Here is a 21,889-nt window from a genome sequence, read left to right on the forward strand (position 1 = left end):
AATAAGATGTTGTTGTGATTTCTATTTTCCCCAGCAGAGGGCTCTGCAGAGCTGTCAGGTAGTCAGCCTCTGTCACAGTAAAGCTTATGAATAAGTGTGACATTTTGATCGGTTGTTATTGAAAAAGGAAATCAAGTACCTTCCTATTATATTTTTGTGTTAGGTAGAGAGTTGTGTGTTGTGTTTTGGGAAATTAATCAAGTACTGAGAATGAGTCGTTTTGCAGATTTGGTATGGTATCTTTAAAATCATGCCAAAAATCATGAGTGTAGCACTGACACTCTCACAGCCCTCTGCTGTCCATCAACAGTAATCGGTGACTTTGAGAAACAGAGATCTATGTAAAAAACCTCTGCTGGAGTTTTCCTTTAAGGCAGCAGGAAGGGGGTTTACCTAACGTATACTGCACAGCTATGTACCAGCTATCATTATCCTCAACACCAAACTCCTCTACATCCAGGTTGGGTTTTAGGCTGCACACTGTGCAGTTGTCTAACTGAAAAACGTGTCTATGGGCTGACCCATGTGGTGATTTCCATTTCCCCCAGCAGAGGGCTCTGCAGAGCTGCCTGGTAGTCAGCCTCTGTCTCAGTTCAAACTGACACCCATACCATCTTCAGTGTGTGCTCATGCGGTTGTTACCTTAGGTCAGAGCTGTGGCCATGGTGTATGAATGCCTGTCTGCATATATATGTGTGTTCTTTTCTCCACCAGAACTGAACATAACCTGTGCAGTGGGGGACAAAGTGTCCGGGGACCTCAAGATCATGATTGTTTTTGTGGGACATTCTGGGACACTTGTTATTGTTCTTTTGCGCATGATCAGTTCGAAACTGCAAACAGTTCACACTGGAATCTGATATAAGCCACGGATCTGAGCAAAATATCCGAATTGAGCATTAAGACTTGCAGTATGAACGGGGTCTTAGTTTTGATATGATATTGGTACACTCATGGTTCATTGCAACACAAATGATCACATTGCTTACATTTTTCTTGTGTCCCATGGTCCAGGATAACAATCCTTAGTGTATAATAATGCACGCACACACAGGTACATTTCACATTCATTCCTGAACCCCCATGTTATTTTCTAGTTGGTTTTGTGGACCAGACGTGGCCCCTCGACGAAGCTAGTGCCGTGTTGCTGCCGGATGTGTTTGGCGTCTGAAGTCTCCTTCTCTCTCTCTGACACGTTTTGTCTGGCACCTGTTAAAACATATTTGGATGTGCGCACCCGTTTCTGTCTTCTCCTGTCTCCTGCTGTAAAAGTCATCGTGGCCCACATGCCTCAGCACCGTCTGGTCAAGGCTTCACTCCTGGTCTCACTCCAGCCTCTGTTCCATCCAGCATCAAACCCATTGCTCCACCAAGGTACCTTAGCACCTGTTCATCTAATCAGAATACTTTAACAGGAGCAGAGAAATGCTATATTCTCAGAATCATTACAGAATCTGTCTGTCTGCCTTGCTGTTTTCAGATGTATTTTTGATTGTACTTTTGTGTTGGTGGCATTCAAAAAACTGTCAGAAAACTGTAGATGCTTTGGTTCTATCTGGACCCATATGAGTGTGTGTCCTTGCAGGCGTTCTGACGGTAGAGACCAGTGATGCACAGCTGTCCGGTGACTCATGAGTTTCAACAGGTGAGGTTGACATACACACATGTAAGTCATTGTCAATGGGCTGTTTTAAGGCAAAATTAGGTCTAAATTTGTATTGAATGGCACTGTTTCTGTTTCTCATTTCTGCACAGAGACATTCAAAGAACATCATTCTCTCTCCCTCTTTGTGTGTCAGTCTTTCCTGTCCTTCTCTTTCTTAGAAGGAAATCATTTTTCTGCCTGTCCTCACTCCAGTAGTCTCCTGATGGGATCTCTTTTCTGCGTAGTGGGTAAGCATTGAGAACTTGATGTTTTGAGGATGTGTCCATGCCACCAGGCCTAGCAAGATCAAAATAAATTATTTTTTCTCACATGCAAATAATGTGAGTAACAGCAAGGAGTTTTAAGACTTGAGTGAATTAGTTTAATATGGACAATGGCCTTGATTTTGCTGTCCTTTCAGGGAGACACACATTTTTACACTGGCGTGTATACTGTTGCTTGGTGTCTTGAGGTAATGTCCTTGGCCCCTGTTCTGGTTTCTGCAGGACCCTGAGGCAGTGGAATATTCTGTCCAGCACAAGAACTCGCTTCATAAATTGATATCGACAGCGTCATATATGTCTTGTGTTAGCTTTCATATTCACTATTTTGTCCTCTTTTTTGTCATCTTCTGTGTTAGCTTTCATATTCACTATTTTGTCCTCTTTTTTGTCATCTTCTGATCATCTGACTGTTTGTCACTCTGTCTAAAATGTATGGTATTTATTTTCTTCAATGTAGTTAAATTAATTAGCATGGATCTCTGTGTCATGATTTTGATTTCAACTGATTTAATGACCAAAATGTAGTAGTCGTAACAATGATATGCCTTATTATTTGTCTTGGGATCTTGTGTCACTGGACTAGTTGTCCTTCCAATATGTCCTTTATGTGGATATGTCGTGAATACTGCATAACAACCGATCTGTTTACACCCAAACTAAAAATTAGACGCGTTCTTAATCTTGACATCTGGACAAGGGAAGGCATTTTATATTTATAAGTAGAGACCACATTGTGGTCGGAATGCCAGTAAATAACTGAGACCACCTTACACTAGACTTAGAAATCCTGACCGCCTTGTATTGAGTCCCATTTTCCTTACGCTGTATATTTTTGTAAATGGTTTACAACCCAGTTTGGTCATGGGTCAAAGCGCCACATCATAGACAGAAAAAGATTGGGCCCAAGATAAGACCAGGGATCCCATGGAATTCTATATTTTGGGCACTGTAACAGTACAATACGAGTGAAACACATTTTGGACCAACTCTAGAACTGCCACAGACTATTACCGTTTTGTGCTTTTTATGTGAAGATGGCTGACTTTAGTTCAAGGCATAATTTGTCTATGATTTAGACAGCCAGTGCAGAACATTTTATTGTGCTTGGTTATTTTATTATATTCTGTTTCATAATTTTCAGAAATGCTCTCTACACTGCCATTACACTGGAATGTCTATTTTCAGCCAATCTTGATCGTATTGGCAAGGACTTTTATTTTAGTTTAGTTTTTTCCCCCTGATTAACAGAACCTGCCTTTTATGTTTGATCTCGTTTTTACATATATATATTTCATTCTTCATCAGTAATAATATCCTTCTGCCTAATTCTTTACTTTATGTTCTTATTCATATTTCGAACCAAGACATTGCACATGTGTAAATAAACAATTCCTGGAAGAACTGGGACCTTGTAAAAGAAGCGAGGGTGGAAAGACCGGTTAGTTGGGCATATTGGGAAATCCAGTTCATAGCTGTCTGCTGGCCAAGCCATTTCTCAAAAACTCTGGTCCCACTTTACAAAGGGTCTCTCCCTATGGTACGGATTAAATGGGCAAATAGCTCAAGGATAGAAACAACATAGCATGTTTTGTTCTTAAGGACACGCACATATCGTTAGCCCAATATGGACCTGAGGAAACAAATCAGGGCAAGCATATGAATGGAGCAGTGGGTTTGGTATCCCCTCTGTGTTGTTAACTCAGCATAGCACAAGGCAACACTGTGGAACTAACAGCACATGGCAATGTGCCAACTGTATGACCAGTGAGAGTGAGGTGTTACATATGCACACACATGATATAACATGGAGATTCATGCTACAGGTCTTGGGCTTTAGGTGGCCGACGGCATTTGCTATGAGGTCCATCCCAAAAAAGCTAAATGCTTATGGAGGCATTGGAAGTGGGCAGATAAGCAAATATAGTGGAAATATAGCTGCTGTAGCTGCTTTTCATGACTAATGCAACTTTAACACACTCCATTAGACTCAATACATCACACATACAGGATATTCTACACATCAAGTAACTCCTGTTGACAAGGTATTTAGAAAGTTTTAATTATTTTGTATTGTTATGAAAATATTTTCAAACATATTATTTCTATTGCATCTTTAATGCTTATATGATGTGTTGATAGTTTAATTTTAAATTTAAATGGTTTTAAATATGTCACTAATGCAAGAAAATAAATGTATTGCTTTAACATTATTTTAATAATAATACAAAAGTAATATACCACATACAAAGCAATGACTCACCAGCTTGAACAACAAGTTCTAGGCATTATGGGGGCCCGCAAATATTTTTGGACTTTCGATTTGCTGTCTCTGAAAACTATGTACAAGAATAAACTGCTTTATCTAGATATTTACAGAGTAGGACATATTATTAGAAAATAGCATACCACAAATATGCAGCAGTTTGGCAGTGACCAACATTACAATGAGCCAAATGCACAGTCACGAAACTTAACCTTTACCACTGTTTGCATGACACAGAAAACATTTTTCTGGATGAATGGATGAATGAGTAACTTGGACGTAAATTCTGTGACGCCGAATTGATGGGAAGTAATGGACCCATAAAATAGCCATAACAACATACTTCCAACATCCCGACACCAAACTGCATCAGTTGTGTAGGGAACCTTAATGGTCAAGATAACAGACAAACATCAGATTACAGTTTAAAGAAATAATACTGTTGCAGTGCAGTTCTGAGGCTCAAGTATACAGAAGGCAAAACAATCACAGAAAACAGGCAAAAACAGGACATACAAAAACGCAACTGATTCATGCATTTACACCCAAATCACACAGGACACTAGGCCTAGTCAGGGCAGGGGCTAAAACATCACACAGCACTTAGATCAAAGTTCTATGAACTAGGGGAAAATTGCAGATATGTTAGAAGACTGAGAATATAGCCAGCTATCTCTCATTGTGTTGTAAAAATTATTTGTAAAAATGTTCTTTACTATTTTCTTTACCATGGACAAGAATGTCCAATGAATACATTTTAAACCATGTGCATTTATGTTAATATCAATTTCCCTATCAAGTAATGTGAGGGCCTTGTCAATGGAAATATTGATGTGCTGGATACCAACCCTTAACAGAATGTGTTGGAGATAAGTTGAGTGCTACTTTAGTTGTGCTTTGTGAATAGGCTACCTAGCTAAGCTTTAGAGGTCTGAGAGCAGTACAGATAAAGTTGTACCAGAGAGTCGCAGAGCACAATTCTAATCACCATTTAGGAAATGTGGCATTTATGCAATACTTGGTCACACTGGGAGGGAGTTACCACAGAGAGGACATGCTGCTTCCTCTATAAAAGACATGTATGAAATATATAACAGCACTGAATGCTGACAGTGGTCACAGAGAATGACCAGCAAGAATTGTGTTATTTCCCTGAAAGATTAGAGCCTTACTCTAGGGTGTCTACTGGAGAGCTGAACTGGGAGCGGTGGCTGTTTTACAGCAGCCCAGAGGTCACTGGGGATGGTGTGGGGTTGAGGGGGGGTGTGGGTGTGGGGTGACTGACCCCTAACACTGCAGCTTGCGAATGCTGCGCGAGATCCTCTTGAACTCACGCTGACCGCGCTGCCAGCGCTTGAGCGAGGTGATGACCAGGTTGCCGTCCAGCTTCTGCCCCATGACCAGGTATGCAGCGTTGATGTCGCTCATCTCGTTGCAGATACATTGCAGGCCATCCTTCAGCCACAAGACCGTCTTCTTCAGATCGCGCTCCGTCACACCGTTCATCTTGTAGATGGTCTTGCTTTTGGTCTCTGGCACAATTTTGGTGTCACCATTCATGTATGAGATCTCTTTGACCTTGATCTTCAAGGCTACAATGAGGAAAACAGGTGAGAATTCATGTTATTGTTGTGGCAAACGGTGAAAATAACTGAATGGGGCACAATCACATGCTATACAGCGCAAGGAACAATTGAGCAGGCAAAGATAGGACTAACTATTTCGGAATGATCAGAATGATTGTCTTTTCATCATCTACCTGTGTCAGAACTTTTGCAGGGGTTGACAAGCTGAAGCACTTCATAGCACAGAATAATAAAAAAAACAGCCTGTCCTGAATCATGGTGTTTGAGAGAAATGTTTTAATTATTTTCAAGCTCTCATCTTTATAATAACTAAGCAAAGCCCTGAAAACCACTCTTATTATGGCCACAATGTGTTGATTTGTTTCACATCTTTGGGCCTTAAATGCCAATCCTGCAGCCTTCATCTTACTGAAGGAGGGGACTCTAGGGGCAATTATTCAACCTAATGACAAGGACCCCCAGTTGATCTGGGCCCTTCATTTTATCTGACAAATATGTTTTATCTCCTTGAGTGACACCCTTCCATCCCTCATGTACCTTTCCATTGTTGGAATGTGAAAATATCAATATAATTTACTGGAAAAACATTTCAGACAGCTTGATTTGAAGCTCTTCTTCAAAGGCCAAAGCCTTGCTTGAATGCTGTTGACACATTGCTTTATGGCATTTATCTATCTATATTAGCCTATGTCAAAACTCAAAACTTACCAAAGTCATTCTTGCAAAGGTTGTCCACGATTTCGTTATCATTCTCTGTTTTCTCTTTGCAGGCATCACAGACTCTAGGCACTGAAACAGCAGAACAGTGTTAAATACATTACACCATAGTTTAGTTGAACAGGTGGACAACATATTGTTGGATGTTTTGGCATCATTTCACATTCTATGGTAAACTCATGTTTTCAACTTCAAAGAATAGAGCACCTCTGATGAAATCATAGTATAGATGGACCTTACATCTGATCTCGTGCTAAAATAAATAAGTAGCCTACCTGGTCGTTTGGATAAGATACATTGCAGCCTATACTTCACATTGGTTATGTGGCCTGTGAATTACTGCTTTTCATGAGGCCAATGCTATAACATTAAGAGAGTATGTAGTCTACCTTCTTGAGTGACTGCCGTCGTCAAATTATCTGCACTTGCTGGAGGTATGCACAGATCGTTATCGAGAGGGAAGCGCTCGCAGTCTAGCATGTCTGGCCATGGGAACCCGAAAGCAGCCATTACCGGAGCGCAGCCCTGTTTCACGCTCTCGCACAATGACTTGCATGGTTGAATGGGCTCGTCCAAATCATCCAAACACACTGGAGCGAACAGAGAGCAAAGAAACTTCCTCGTATCCGGATGGCACTGCTTTTGTACTAGGGGAATCCAAGAGCCTGCTTGTTGCAGGACCTCATTCATGGTTTCGTGTCCCAGAAGATTCGGGAGCCGCATCTCCGTGTACTCAATGTCATGGCACAGTAGCAGGTTCGCAGGTATGGGTTTGCAGTTGCTCTTCTTTTGAAACAGCTCGGGCTGACCGAAAGCATATATCCCGTGAATTGCTTCCATATAGGCGGGTAATGTCAAAGCCCAGATCAATGGCAGCATTATGTTCTTCATTGTTAAAGGTTATTATCAATTATACAAGCTGTTGTCCTTGTTTAAGTTGTCCTTGTTTTATTGTTAGATGAACAGTCCGACTCATTGAGAATGGATTGTTTGAGTTTTTAACCTGTGGTTTTCTCTAAGGAGAATCAGGGCGGAGTCGAGAGAGAACCACATCATTGGTCAAGTTGGGTCTGGTTTCATCCCGAGGTATCAGGTAAACCCAACTTCAGAACTATTTAGTTAAATATCTAGAATAATTGCCAGTTCCAGCCTACTTTGTTTAATTGCAAATAAGGTCAAGTAGCCTACCTCAAACTCAGCCCTTACAAAAGATTGTAGTTTTCTGAGTATTATAACTGTAGTTTCTGAGGAATTATTTGCAGTTCATGTGCAGGAAATTGAATGTTTTGGACATGAAAAACGGCATTGCACTAGAGCCTATTTCATTGTACTTTAACTTTACTGCAATACAATTTACAACTGCAATATTTTGGACATGAAACTATTACTCTACTGCACCCAGAAAAAAAACTGCATTATAATCATCCCATAACTACAGTTTTGCAATATATTTTGTAAGGGAGTCTATAGTTTTGATGGGCAAACATTGATTTGACTTTTATGTTTTAGTGTGACTTTGCAGACAATAGAGGACAGTCTATAAATGCTACAAATAAAACATTTTTAAAGGAACCTTGTTGGGGACTTGATAATCAAATGCTAACCTTAATCATACTTTACCATTACAATTATTTATATAAAATTGCTTGGAGCCATACCATATTAACAAACACATACCAATTTATAACTTTATGTTGACAGCTTTAAATGTGTTGGAAAAACACTAGGCTGATTATAATGTTGTATTGCACACAATTCTGTTAAAAATAAACACAGAGAGGGAGTTATTTAAACTTTTCCACATTTAGTCATATCTGCTCTATGTCTTACACCTTCTTGATCAAAAAAGTGTCAGTATATTTCTCAGCCAAAATCTGCAAATCTCCACCTAGACCCAATCTGCAAATGCCACAGTCATATATATGTTTTGTCATTTTAATAAATGTCACTCACTCCCACCTTTGAAAGATCTCATTTGTCATCATTAGGGTACATTTCAATGTTTCTCAAGCAGTTTGTCCTGCATGTTGAAGTTTTTGTGTGCAGGTCAGTGTGTGTGTGTGTGTGTGTGTGTGTGTGTGTGTGTGTGTGTATTCACGTGTATAAGAGAGAGAGACTAAGGGCAGCGCATAGTGAAACTCAATCCTCTCCTTGTGCTGCGGGGCTGGTTCCTGTCCTATTCATCACCTTGTGTAGGTTCCCGTTCAGGCCTACCATCTGCAGAGTGGTTCTTGTCAGGACTGACAATCAGCCTCTTTTTTCCAACAAGGAATGGAGGTCACAGAGAGTATTCTGTAGAATTAGTTTAGTTGACACCACTCATGCTCACAATGTCTGCTTAATTCTGGGTCAGCAAACTAAATCTGACCTGTGTTGTGGGGAGATGCTGGTGGCTTGTGTGTGCAACATGGCTCATAAGCTGAAGCTAATAGGCTATTGTTGCAGCACTGGCTTACAGGATCACAATAGAAGTGTCTCTAAAAGTCCAGTGAAGCCATTGCCTTTTCTTTTGAAAGACAGAGATGAGGTGACATCTGTCATTCATTATGGTCGACTTACTGTTGCTTTTCAAATAGCAATGTTGTTTACATGAAAAAGTTTGAAACTGAAGGCTCACACTTAAAATGGCAAAAACCTGTATTGTAAGACACACGTTTACATTAGTGCATAGTCACTGTTGTTAAGTATGTGCCGTAGGCACAGGAGAATGGTTCTTTTGGTATTTCACAAAAAACAAGAACATAGTAGAAAACCACCACACACAGTAACAAGGTAGACAAATCATGGTCATGATAAAGACTTACTTCAACACCTCTCTGAGAAACCCATCACTTCCAAGGCCCACCCCCACTCTCTTATTCACAGAATATCAAGAATTTTACAGAGTCCATAAAGTTTCAGCCATCAACCAGCCAACAAAAACAAACTTAGGGTGAAACATGCCCTGCTTTCTCATGACAAAAAAAAAAAGACAAACGTGATCCCATTGCTCTCCGGCGCTGCTGTCCTGCGGAGGAAGTGCTGGCAGTGTCTTCCTGTGGCGATGCCATCTCATATTCCACTCTCTCTTCCTCTCCTCTAACCTCCATCCTGCTGAGCGCACAGGCCACCTGGCTCAGCTGCGTTGTTCAAATAAATCAGGAGATTGAAGTGATGGGAGAGTAATTCAGTTGAAGAAAGGAGGATTTTATTACCAAAATAATTAAACTTGTCATTGAGCTTTATTGCGTGATTCTGTTTTTCTAACATGGTGAGATCAGACCCTGACCCCCGCCATGCTAAGACAATTCTACGTATTCATTCATTTGTTTGGTTGACTATTTATTCATTTATTCAAAACGATTGTACAATTTGCTTCTCTATCTCTGCTTCCTTATGCCCAAGGCATGGGAGAAATGAAGGAATAATCGCCTGTCCACATATCAAATGAAATCGTTCATTGCAGTCGATAATATCTAAGAAGAAAGGTTTTTGGGACATCATGTTCAGAAGAGTTTGGAATGTGGTTCTTAAATGTTTACAAAAACTATAGTTGTAATGTGCATGTTTAGACTGTTTCACATTATGAGTGATGTGATGTGATGAGTCCATTCAAATAAAGTATACAGCTAATCTCTAATTTGGTATTTCAATTGTATGCTATCATGACTGTGTAGAAATTGATTTGTTTAGTTAATGTCCAATGATCCAGGACCATGTAGTCAAATGATGTTTTCTTTTTTACTACCATCGACAGTGCAACAAAGTAAAGTTTCAAGAAGAAAGACCAAATTCTAGTACCCATACAGCATTCTATTGAGGCTGCTAACTTAGGAAACCCCAGCGAGTGCTAGGCCCTCATTAACCTCAGGTCAGCCGCTGCACACCCCCCATGCAGGCTCTTATGGGCTTTCCTGCAGTAAATAAATGCCACAGTTGCTATGCATTTCTGCAGATGCATACAGGAGGTGAATGACTCCTGAGCCGGTTTGGTCCCATGCACTCTCTAACCTCGTGGTCTGCCCCCCCTCCCAGCCTAGCTCACATTACCTAGGTGTCTACCGAGGCTTCCCAGGACTGCTGGCTGCTTGCTCTGTCAGACCAGTGCATTTTTTTTTTGGTCAGTGGTGCTCTGTGTACAGGCCATCCATCATCTTGTTCCTCTCAAGTACGAGAAATGACTGCTGTGTCAGATCTGAATCATACCTGCAGCAGGAAATTACACTGCTGGAAAAAAAACCCAATGTATCCAATTTCAATCAGTGAATTTCTGTGAGTCTGTAAGATTAGAAAGAGGAATCCTTTCTGGTTATAGATGTTGATTTGTCCCATTACTTTACTTACACAGTGATGATTATCACATTTAGTGATGGCCCTTATAGCAAACTATACACAGACAGTGGCATAATTTTTCTCAAATCAACACAATGGCTTTGTTGGCCTCAGACAGTGTAAAGTTATGACTACTGTTACTCATCACTTTCTCCGCACTCTAGGGCTTCAGTGGATGTTTGGAGATCCACTATACAGAGCTCTTGGCAGGTGGAGCTTAAAGTTGCTTGCAGAGCTGTGCAAGAGAGCAGAGACTCTGAAGAGGAAATCAAAACATCTGATGTCATGGAATGGCTCCGCAAATTCAAACCAGAAATGGGCATCGCTCATTGTGAAGCCAGCTTTTCTTTTGTTGCAACACAAACACCTCAACTTGACAATCCCTGAGTTCTCCTGATGTGTGTCTACATAATGGTCAAAGGCACGAAGTGTCCAGCAACGGACTGCACATCAAGTAAGAAGGTTATCTTGCATGGCTGCACAGTCTGCTCCACAGCACATCCATGTTGCTGAATAGCAGAACGGCGGTACACCAGGTTCTCATTACTCCCCCTGCTAGAGAATGAGGCACAGCTTGCAGCCTCTACCCCTGCATCTCCCTCTCGTCCTCTCCCACTCGCCTGAGTCCCGCGCTCCCCTCCACTTTCACATTTTTTATTGAGAATCACAGGTCAGAGCGCTGTCACAGTCGGTTAGAGGAGGCATATTTTCATTCGGCTGGGGGTGAAACGCAAACCCCACGGGAAGCCTTTGAGGAGTCCAGCTCCTCGAGCGTTAGTAAAGCTGCCCGTGCTGTGGGCAAGGGCTCTCTCGCTCGGCTCGCTGAGCTGGTAGGAAAAAGCAGGGCCAGGATTTTATGCTCCTCACATCAAAGTGCTATTCTTTTTCTTTAGAGCTAAATGAGGGGTAGGCTTGTGAGCTGTGTGAGTGATTACAATGTCACTCCGTCATTAGCTATGTTGCTGTTTACAGCGCAGTGCTTTGAAATGATAGATTAGGCCCTGCAGCTCATCAGAGAGAACACATTCAAATAATTTCTCCTGGTATCACAGGAACATATGCAAAACATGGGGGTGTGTGGGAAGTGTGAGGAACAGCAAATGCCGTCATGGAAAAAAAATGGAAGTTTTTACAGAAGATTATGAATGCCACTGGTGTAGACGTGTGGGCAGATAACACCTCTCGTCAGTGTGGCCTCCGACGACTGTGAACGCAGTGATGACAGAGGAGGGATCAAGTGATTTGAGACTTTAACAGAGGCCTGACCACAGAGGCAGTGTGACTGGCCCTTTGTTTTCTAATTCATGTGTTTTATGTGGTGTTATGCACAGAAAGCAAGAAGACACAGAGCGAGCGTATGGTGACTTACAAAACTGTGCTGCAGGTGCTGTGAGATGATTCATTTGGAGTCATTAAAATGGCCCAGTTGATTGATGCCTCACTGTGGAGACAAATTGATTTGTTTCAATTAAGCTGATGTTTACTGAGATCAGTAAAGCCCACGTCTATTCAGGGCTGCAGTCACCATGGTAGGGCCTCTGCCCTCCCACAGAGAACCAAAGGGTTCCCTTCAGAGAGCACAGCGAACAGCGCAAGAACTACTTCCGCTAATGAGCTTGTTAGACTCAATCCCTGCCTCAGCTCTTTGACGTTTGGCCTGAGAAATGTAGTTGTACTGCAAACTGATTAAAGCTTAAGAGCCACATAGATTAGACCTATGTTGTGTAAAATATGAACTGTCTCTTGTATAATGGACTAATAGCTGCATCTGGTGTGGCTAGGCCAGTTAATGCATGGCAATGCTGAAGTCAAATTAGTCAAACATTAGTGGATTAGGGCATTGACCACATGTGGACACACGAACGAACACACACACACACACACACACACACACACACACACACACACACACACACACACACACACACACACACACACAAACACACACACACACACACACACACCCTTATTAGATGTGCTGTCCTGCCATTGTAGGGATCTTTAATCAGTCCCACTAGTGACCGGGGCATATCTAAACTTTCAGAATATAAACAAACAAACAATAAATAGAGTCGGTCAGTGTTACACAAAATAGAAATATCTGAGTTGAAAGATTACCCTATAATTCAAATGATAAAAGCAAATAACCAAAACAGCTTCTTATAATAAACATTTTGTAGTTTTTGCGATTTTGCAATTGTAGTCCTAGGGGCAGGACTCTAGATTATAGAATATGACACCAGGAGTATAATATTTGTATGCAAAGATGAGAGCTAGAATCAATGCTCTGAAATATGATTTTTTTAGTACGACATGATCAACCGACTCAATATGGTAGCTGTTGTTGGTATCAACCAATGTCCACACAAGCCCAATCTATTCTCCCTAGTAAGTGCTGTTAGACTTGGAGACCTTAATGCTCTGCCAACTTCCTCTGTCCTCTTCAAAGTTTGGCTGTGGGGTGAGTGTACAACGTTCAGCTGGAGTGCAGTTAAAGACCCAAACGTGTCTCACAGGCGTGAAGTCATGGTGCTAAGAACTCGGGCCAAAATGCAGAGCAGCCGCCTGTCTGCAGCCTGTGGGTGTTTCCCAATGACCGTGACCTTTCACCCCTTCCGTCTCGCAGCGTCTGAGGCCAGACAGGGGTGAAGGCTCCATGCTGAGGAAGCTTCAGACCTTTATGACCCAGACCAAAGTGTGGGTACCATGCTGTTACAGACGTCTGTGCACGTGTGCGTATGTGTCGCTGTGTTGGCCTGACCCCTGCTCGTATGGAGAATGGCTTGTGTGTTTGTGTGTGCGTGTGCGTGTGCGTGTGCGTGTGTGTGTGCGTGTGTGTGTGTGTGTGTGTGTAAATTGGGGATGTGTGTGTGTGTGTGTGTGTGTGTGTGTGTGTGTGTGTGTGTGTAAATGGGGGATGTGTGTGTGTGTGTGTGTGTGTGTGTGTGTGTGTGTGTGTGTGTGTGTAAATGGGGGATGTGTGTGTGTGTGTGTGTGTGTGTGTGTGTGTGTGTGTGTGTGTAAATGGGAATGTGTGTGTGTGTGTGTGTGTGTGTGTGTGTGTGTGTGTGTATGTGTGTATGTGTGTGTGTGTGTGTGTAAATGGGGGATGTAGGTGTGTGTGTGTGTGTGTGTGTGTGTGTGTGTGTGTGTGTGTAAATGGGGGATGTGTGTGTGTGTGTAAATGGGGGATGTGTGTGTGTGTGTGTGTGTGTGTAAATGGGGGATGGGTGTGTGTGTGTGTGTGTGTGTGTGTGTGTAAATGGGGGATGTGTGTGTGTGTGTGTGTGTGTGTGTGTGTAAATGGGGGATTTGTGCATGTGTCTGATCCCGAGCCCTGTGGTCCCATTCCACCATCTAATTTTTCCCTGTCTAAGTTTAGAGAGCCGTGACATGGACCTTGTCAGTAAAATGGCAGAGAGGTGGGAGACAACACAGCAGCACAGAACGCCAGTGTCACAGTCCTGTGTGACGGCCAGTCCCTACCGCATGGAACCTGCCCATACCAGAACAAGAGTGGAAATGGCATAAACAAGGGGGGGGACCCAAGGTGGCCTTGGGAGTGTCTGACATGGGGGCTGTGGGGATATAGAGCCAGGCATCTACAGGGATTCTCTCGGGGATGGGGTGCGGGGGTGGTTTGGGGGGTATGGGTCTCAGTCATCAACAGAGAGAACTCTATGTAACTTGAGATTACACAGATTGCCTTGTCCTTCCTGAACCATATTTCAAAAACACTGTCACACATGTGGGTTGATACCACAATACAGATGCACTCTAAAAATGACCATACAATTACTATGAAAATATGATTACAAATACAGGCTTGTAAAACCCAATCATTTTTTTAATAGCCAATTACTCATGATCCCTGACATTGATTTGTGTTATAGTTGAGTTTTGTAAATTATGTTTATCTGAGGTGAGCAGAGACATAATTGTTCAGAAACTGGGTATCAATCAGTGTGTTGACGGTGATGATTTAATGTGAGATAATTTAGTCTAAATAGCACTGCCTTTAATTGTATGCGTGCAGAGGCAGGAGGTGATATGGTTATCTAAACAGCACACATGGAACCACCTCTGACTGCACAATGTAAATAGGACCTAATTCAAGCCTCTGACAAACGAGTGCCAAAAACACTACGACAAATTATTTTATTATATTAGAATTTGCCCTTTCTGTAATATCCCACGTTATGGTATATTATTTAGGTATTGATTTGAGGGGTGGGAGAGAAACTATTTTTCTAGGCAGGCTGAGATATTTCCATTCCTCTGGACAAAAAGAAAACAAAGCAAAAGGGAAAAAAATGTAGAATGACTTGTGGGCAGGGAACTTGGCATTTGTTTAAAGTCCTGCTATAGAAACAATTCTGATTATGGCTGTTTCTGATGGAAATAACCATTTTCTGCACTTCCTGGCAGCAGGAATACTGCTAAACTTTCCCATTCTCACTCTCTCTCTCTCTCCCACAGCATAGGAAAGGTTGGGCTCTTACCCCAGAGTTAGCCGGACTGGCAGGAGCATGTGGCAAGCATGTCCCAAGTGTGACCCAGGAGATCCAGGTCCCCCTGTCAGGGCAGAGCAGTGGCTGCCCACAACTGGCCCGAGGTCAGGGGCCATCTCAGATTTAGAATGTCTATCTTGAACTCAAAATCTCCCTGTCCAATCTGAGGGCCTCTGAGTAGCGTTAACAATAAAGGGCTCACAGCCTGGTGAAGTGGACATCTGTGCATATGGCATGTTTCACTGCGCTCTGAGACTCCCTGAGCCTGTGCCCAAGCTGCAGCATGTTGAAGTGTTTCAGTGAAACAGCCTGTCTGATTGCTTTGACAATGTTTGATGGATGATTCATTGGCTGCTGGGAGTGGGCACGCCAGCGTGTACACGCAGACAGGCAGGGGGTAATTCCCTCGGCACGCCACAGCAGCTGCATGTGCTGCAGTTACTGCCTTTTGCTGCGGCTCCTCAGGAGAGGCATTGACCCGATGTGGCCAACAGGCCCATGCGCTGCACCTGATCGGGCCAGACTGGGAAAACACAGCAGCAATAGCTAACGTGTACATTTATAGTGTACAGAATCTCTCTCTCTCTCTCCGTCTGTGTGCAAACCGTGTATAGGCTGCTCATGAGCTCACTGTCTGGGCTCAGACTTGGGAGGGTTCTCTTTGCACAGTTTGATGCCAAGGTGTTTTATGTACCCCTCTGCATTACAAAAAAGAAAAAATGAAAAGGTTCACTGAGGATTACTTGCGCTTTCCTTACCAGAAACAGCACTGTCTCCACAGTGAAAGATGTTCCTCAGCGGGAGAGGGGTATTTATCTGCTCTAGCATGTCTATAAGAAACCACGACCTGCAAACAGCTTTCCACATGCAGCGCACAACATACAGTGTAACATTCCTTTGGTCAAAGCCACGGAGGGACTAGAATGTTTATTACATTTCTTCATCCAAGTTAACACTTTTTCTTTTCAATAGATCCAGACAGAGTGGCGTACCTGCAGCCAAAAGACAGGATGGTGGATTGGGCTTGAAAAGGAGGGAGAGTTTTAAAAGCCTCTGCGAGTCTGCCAAACACCCTTTTTAATGCTGTCTGTGAAAATGAATCAGGGTTTTAACACATTGGACTGAGTCAGTGGGTAAGTTATTATAGAGAGAGCGGCCCTCCGGCTAAAGTGAATGCATAAATGCATATTCCAGAAGCCTAATTGTGCTCATCGAGGACAAGTTCACTCAAGATAGTGGCAGCAAAGTTCATTATTGTAGTCATAAATATGGTTACACATGTGGGGTTATCATGTGCAGGTTACTATGTGTATGTAATGGCACACCACATAGGCTGGATGGAACTTGCCCTAGGCAGAGCCCATTATGCCTGCTGAGTCGTGCCAAGCTGGAGGACAGGCTGGGTCCAACATGAACTTCTTTAATTCTACAGGAGACAACTCCCACCAAGCCACACTTTCACACAGAGAGCTGGCCTACACGACAGCTATGGGGCATGCCAAAGGGTAGCGCAGAAGAACACTAGTACCCTTAAAGAGCCAAACACCTAACAAGTACACGTCTACAACAGCAACAGCAACACTTGCATACATCTGAGCTTCCCAGGGGGACAGGTGATAAATTAATTCAGCCTTCAAAACTGAAGAAAAAACAGAACAGGTTTAAAGGTTTACGAAGAGGCATAGCACACCATGCATCATGATCTGACAAGGTGAAATTAGGTTTAATTATATACTGTTTGTCTCCAGGTACACAACACACAAGTAACAAAACCACTCTGTCTCTACTTGTTTGGCAACTGTTTATTTAGCATCTTTGTAAGCTTCCACCAAACTATTTTAAAATATATTTAGAAAATGTGTTCTCCCTTTGCATCGTTTATGTTGTAATGTGACCATTTTACTGAAGGGGGGTTATATTGTTGGCTTTAATTTACTGACTATGGTTACATGATTGCAATTACATAGTCAGAGAAATTGAGGGCATAATTAAATGGATATTGAGAAAAAATGTCAGCAAAGTATTAACAACAAAATATATTTATTGTTACAATTGCAAAATAGCTTATATAAGCATGTCTATCATCATAGTGCAAGTAGCCATATCCATTCCATTAATCATTAGACAATTATGTTTTACAAGGGGGAACTCTGGCACACTGAGTATTATGTACGGTACCTGTCTGTCTCTCTTCAGAAACCGCACTTTGAATAAACAGGACCCCCTCATTTTCAACAGAGAATTGCTCCAAATTAGTTTTCCCTCTGACGCCTGGCTGCAAGGGAGGAGCGGGACTCACAGTTTGGCAGCATGTGGAACATCACTCATTGCTTTCATTACTGTATGAAGCATGCAGGGCATGTTTGTCTTGGGCATGTACCCCCCCACACACACACACTCTTTCTCTCATTCTCTCTGTGCAGACGCTTGTGTAATGTACATATTGTTTAGGAAATGGTGAGTCAAATCAATTAATTTCATTTAATGCTCAATTAGTAACCCCTCAGTCCTACACAATCTGGGGTCACTCGCCTCTCAGAATGACATCTGAAAGGAGACAGAGAGGGGGGGGGGCACAATAAATAGTGCACTTGGCAGGCAGTGAGTCTTCTTAGTGGGCTGTTTAGTCTTCACCACACAAATACAAATGAGTGAAGTTGTAAGGAGGTTAAATGAAGGAAAGTCTTTCTCCGTACACCAGGCATCACCACACTCGCAACACTCCAGAATGTGACTCAGATACTGTAGGTCATGATTCTGCAACAAGCTCACAGGGATTTCTGTATGGAACTCAAATATAATTGACAAACTCAGTAAGCATCAAGGTAATGCATTGGATTTCATATTCCTGAGAGAATGCGACAATCTGTTAAACAAACCAGGCCTTTCTTGCCACTTAAAGGGAAGCGGTGCCTCAGTTCATAAACAAAGTATTAAAGTGCTTGAGCACAGTGCACAAGAAACCTGAGACTGAGGTTGGAGACGGCTCAGTATTTTTTAGAAGTTAAAGCTCTAGATAGGTATGGCAAAAAGAAAATCTTAACAGTTCCGTTCAGGGACCTTGCCCAAGCATAAGAAGGGAGAAAAAGCCAGAACTTGTTGGCTTTATTGATTCCAGACACAACCTGCTTTACATGACAAGATTTCAACAATTCATGGTTGACAGAAATTGAAAGAAATAACATGAACATGTGCAAAAGGTCATTTAAAGGGCATACGTCTCTGTATCAATAAATCACTATATTTTTAACAAGGCTGTAGTGTCAAATTATATGATTTCAACTTATTCCAATCTGGGATTCTTTCCTTTTGTAAATGGAAAATGAAGTATATTTAGTTACCTTTGTTTACTGTCCAAAGTTATTAGTATAGCAATTACTAAAGCTAGCATCTGCTCTCAATAGTCTGCCTCATAAAGTGGCTTTCCTAAGTTGTCCAATTTGACCTGAAGTTCATGCAATACACTTGGTATTTATTCAAGTGTCATTTACACATTTTAAACTCTGAACAGTATTCTGCTGTATTCCAGACAGAGAATAGAGCAGACATTCTCAGTAATGCTTTGTGTTAAAAAAATGCATCTTCTGATGTGCATTGTAAAATGTCTGTATGTCTATGACCATAAAAGGACAGTAATGTCATAGATACAAGACGCTCAATGTCTTCAAAAACAAAAAAGCATCAGCAGTTTCCTGAGTAACAGGGCAGAGTGTGAACAAGGAGGTCAGACAGTTATGACGCATCTGTACAATATCTACGAATCGAGTTGGTTGCATGGTTGCAATCAATCCCCATTTTCACTGCTAAACCCTGAGCTAAATGTTGAGCTCTCTAAATGGCCATACTGAGCCTTGTCCAAATGCAAACGTCCCGGGCGAGCGCTTCAGGGAAACAGGCATGCTAACAGTAGTGCCCACCCAGCAGCAGCAGCAGCAGCAGCAGCAGCAGCTCTCTCCTCGTGCCACCCAGAGCAGCGGGCACTTGGGGCCTCCGTGGAGGGCCGTGGCACACTCGCATCAGTAATGAATCCAGGCCAGATGTGCCGCTGTGCTTCCAGATGCCCGGGAGGATGAAACCTGCTCTGCAAGGAGCACTTGGGCCACATTAGTGCTCAGGAAGAGTGTTGGCACATGCCCACCCTCTGTGCCTGGATGACCAAGGCCCTCTGTGCTTTCCTACCCCTCCCCCCAGGCTTGAAAGAACCCCCCCCCCCCCCCTCAGTGAAGCTGGGGTCTAATAGGGCCATCAAAGGGCCCTGGAGGGCTTGTGGAGCCTATTAGCGGTTGCTATGCGAAGGGTCTCTCTGCTTCGCTGTGCTTGGTCTCAGCTCAAAGGCAGCACCTGGGCTCACTGGACTCCATCCTACTGCTAGCTTGAGCTACAGTCTTCCTTTTAAAACACTATAGAGTGTGAAGTTACACAATGAATACCACTGTCTGAGTGTAATGTAACATCTACTGTACAAAAAACAGCTCTCTATAACTACTAACCACTCAAATTCAAACATAACCCCCCTCCCCCAAACAAAAACATGTGTATGAAGGATATTTCTTTCAACCAATCAAATTATATGTAACAGCTGTCATGTTCATGGCTGGAGGCTACCTATTTTCGGAGGGAAAAAGAGAGTAGACGGAACAACTTGACCTGAGTCACATGATATCAATGAACTTCAGGAGTCACTGCTAGCAGAATGGATGGACAAATACTTTGGTCTTTTTCAGGGAGTGGACCTAAGGACCTGTGCAGCCTCTTCTGCCAGGGCAACACCCCCCTCCCCACACACATGGACGTCAAGGGAAGCCATTTAACCTGGCTGAGTGTAAATCACTTGGTCTTGACATGTATCTCCACAGGATGACACGTGTCCTGCTGGGAGATCCATCACATGCGTTGGCCTAACAATCCTGCCTAGGCCCATCAGTCATAGGAAACAACCAGCACTGAGCCTGGAGGCCTTCCAGATGACAACTACCCCATACCCCTCACCTCTGGGGTATCCAAATTCCAAGAGGATGATAGTGCAGAGGTTAGTATGAGAACTCCTACCACAACATGTCTTCTTAAAGAAGGGTGTTTCAGAGGGGCCACAGTAAATCCATTAGCCCAGCCTGTAGGTCTGAGGTCCTAAGGAGGAGGAAAAACCACTGTATGTAGAAGAGTATCTCAAGTAACACAGGGTGAGCTATCTGTTCATGCTGCTAATAACACATTAAAGGCACAAACATACAGTCAACTAGGTACAATTATCTCTAGTTAAATGGCAGGGACCCCTGAACAGACACAGAATAAGGCTGGAAAGGCAGAATGTCATTCATCCAGAACAATAGCACTACCGAGTGCTGTGACCCAAACATTCTGGGGCCATTATTAACAGCCTGGGCACTTACATCAGCACACAGAAACACTACAACCCCAGGCACACCACAGTACTCCTTGACTCCTTGACAGCTTGATCTAAAGGAACGTATGCACATACTGTCCACTGAATGATACAACAAAAATGAAAAGGAAAGCATACAGTTCATCTGAAACAGCATGAGAGCAGAATGTCTTTATTTCACTATTTGGAATTGTCGTAGAGATGCTCCATTGTTCCATACTTTGTAAGACTTCTTTGTCTGTTTGTGCTTTTGTTTTACATACACGGCCAACAAACACATACTGTAAGTGGTATGTTAGCACTAAAAATGATGCTTCAGGCTTTTCCAAACATCCATACAGGCCCGTTGCCTCACTGCCCCCCCTGTCCAGATATGCTCCCCACTGTCCTGCTGGTTTTGGGCAAAATCTGTTTTGTGGTCTTGGAGATGGATGTAAGTCCAACAAGAAGACTCTTACATGCTATATTGAAAACCCACAAGAAATAACAATTTTACCCTTGCGTGGAGCAGCTGGTATTGGGATACACTGAGTTCATCGCAGAACGTAGTCCAGCAGTTAGAATAAAATAACCACCATTCTATGTCAGTGTGCAGATGAAAACCAAAAAGAAATCCATCATCAATGTCTATGTTGTGCTCAACGCCTGATGCCTCATCACAACAAAGAAACACTATACTGCCTTATTAAGCTGGGCACTGTGTTATCGCGGCTATTTTGACTAGCCACAAACTGATATTTCAAGGTTTCACAGATTGTGGCATCATCTGTAAATAGTGGAAACAGACCAGCAGATGTACTGAAGAAGAGAGTCGTACTCATTTTCCATTGTATTTAATGATCAAACTGTTTAAGCGGTTTCAAACTTAAAGCAGTTGGGGCTCAGCAGAGTCTATTTTCTGTGATAAGGCCCAGGCATTCACGGCGTGCTCAACCCAAGTTTCCGAGAACGCTTGCTCAACATCTGAAAATCATAGAAAGGATGTTCCACATGGTTTTGATAAGGTCCCTGATTCTAACTGCAGTCTTGGAGGGAAGTGCACTGCCTGTGCTGTTTGAAGTAGCGTTCCATGTAACCACTAACACAGATTTACAGAGTGCGCACCCCACACACACCCACACACACAACGTTTACGGCCTCATGTACTGTACACCAATTTAATGCTTACAATGGAAATGTGTTGAGATTC

The 21,889-nt window shown here is 42.7% G+C and overlaps 1 protein-coding gene and 1 long non-coding RNA gene across 2 annotated transcripts; one reads left to right on the forward strand and one right to left on the reverse strand.

Annotated features, from left to right (window-relative positions):
• Positions 1-1,116: 1,116 nt before the first annotated feature.
• LOC125297254 lies at positions 1,117-2,171 on the forward strand. Its single transcript, XR_007194067.1, has 4 exons — positions 1,117-1,374; positions 1,586-1,645; positions 1,800-1,893; positions 2,067-2,171. It is a non-coding gene; the product is annotated as an uncharacterized LOC125297254 (long non-coding RNA).
• A 1,954-nt stretch (positions 2,172-4,125) lies between these two features.
• sfrp2 (secreted frizzled-related protein 2) lies at positions 4,126-7,461 on the reverse strand. Its single transcript, XM_048254170.1, has 3 exons — positions 6,885-7,461; positions 6,487-6,567; positions 4,126-5,784 (listed from the first exon to the last, which is right to left on the reverse strand). The coding sequence occupies exons 1-3, from the start codon at positions 7,384-7,386 to the stop codon at positions 5,480-5,482; spliced, it is 888 nt and encodes a 295-aa protein (XP_048110127.1). The 5' UTR covers positions 7,387-7,461; the 3' UTR covers positions 4,126-5,479.
• Positions 7,462-21,889: the final 14,428 nt, after the last annotated feature.

Source organism: Alosa alosa, chromosome 1 (genome assembly GCF_017589495.1).
Source record: "Alosa alosa isolate M-15738 ecotype Scorff River chromosome 1, AALO_Geno_1.1, whole genome shotgun sequence".
Taxonomy (NCBI): Eukaryota; Metazoa; Chordata; class Actinopteri; order Clupeiformes; family Clupeidae; genus Alosa; species Alosa alosa.

Bases quoted from the DNA above. Each gene is read 5' to 3' on its own strand.
- sfrp2 (XM_048254170.1), bottom strand. From the start codon at position 7,386: ATGAAGAACATAATGCTGCCATTGATCTGGGCTTTGACATTACCCGCC. The intron at 6,568-6,884 runs GTAGACTACATA...CTGCTGTTTCAG, and splicing joins GACGGCAGTCACTCAAGAAG to TGCCTAGAGTCTGTGATGCC. The intron at 5,785-6,486 runs GTAAGTTTTGAG...TCCTCATTGTAG, and splicing joins CCTTTGCAAGAATGACTTTG to CCTTGAAGATCAAGGTCAAA.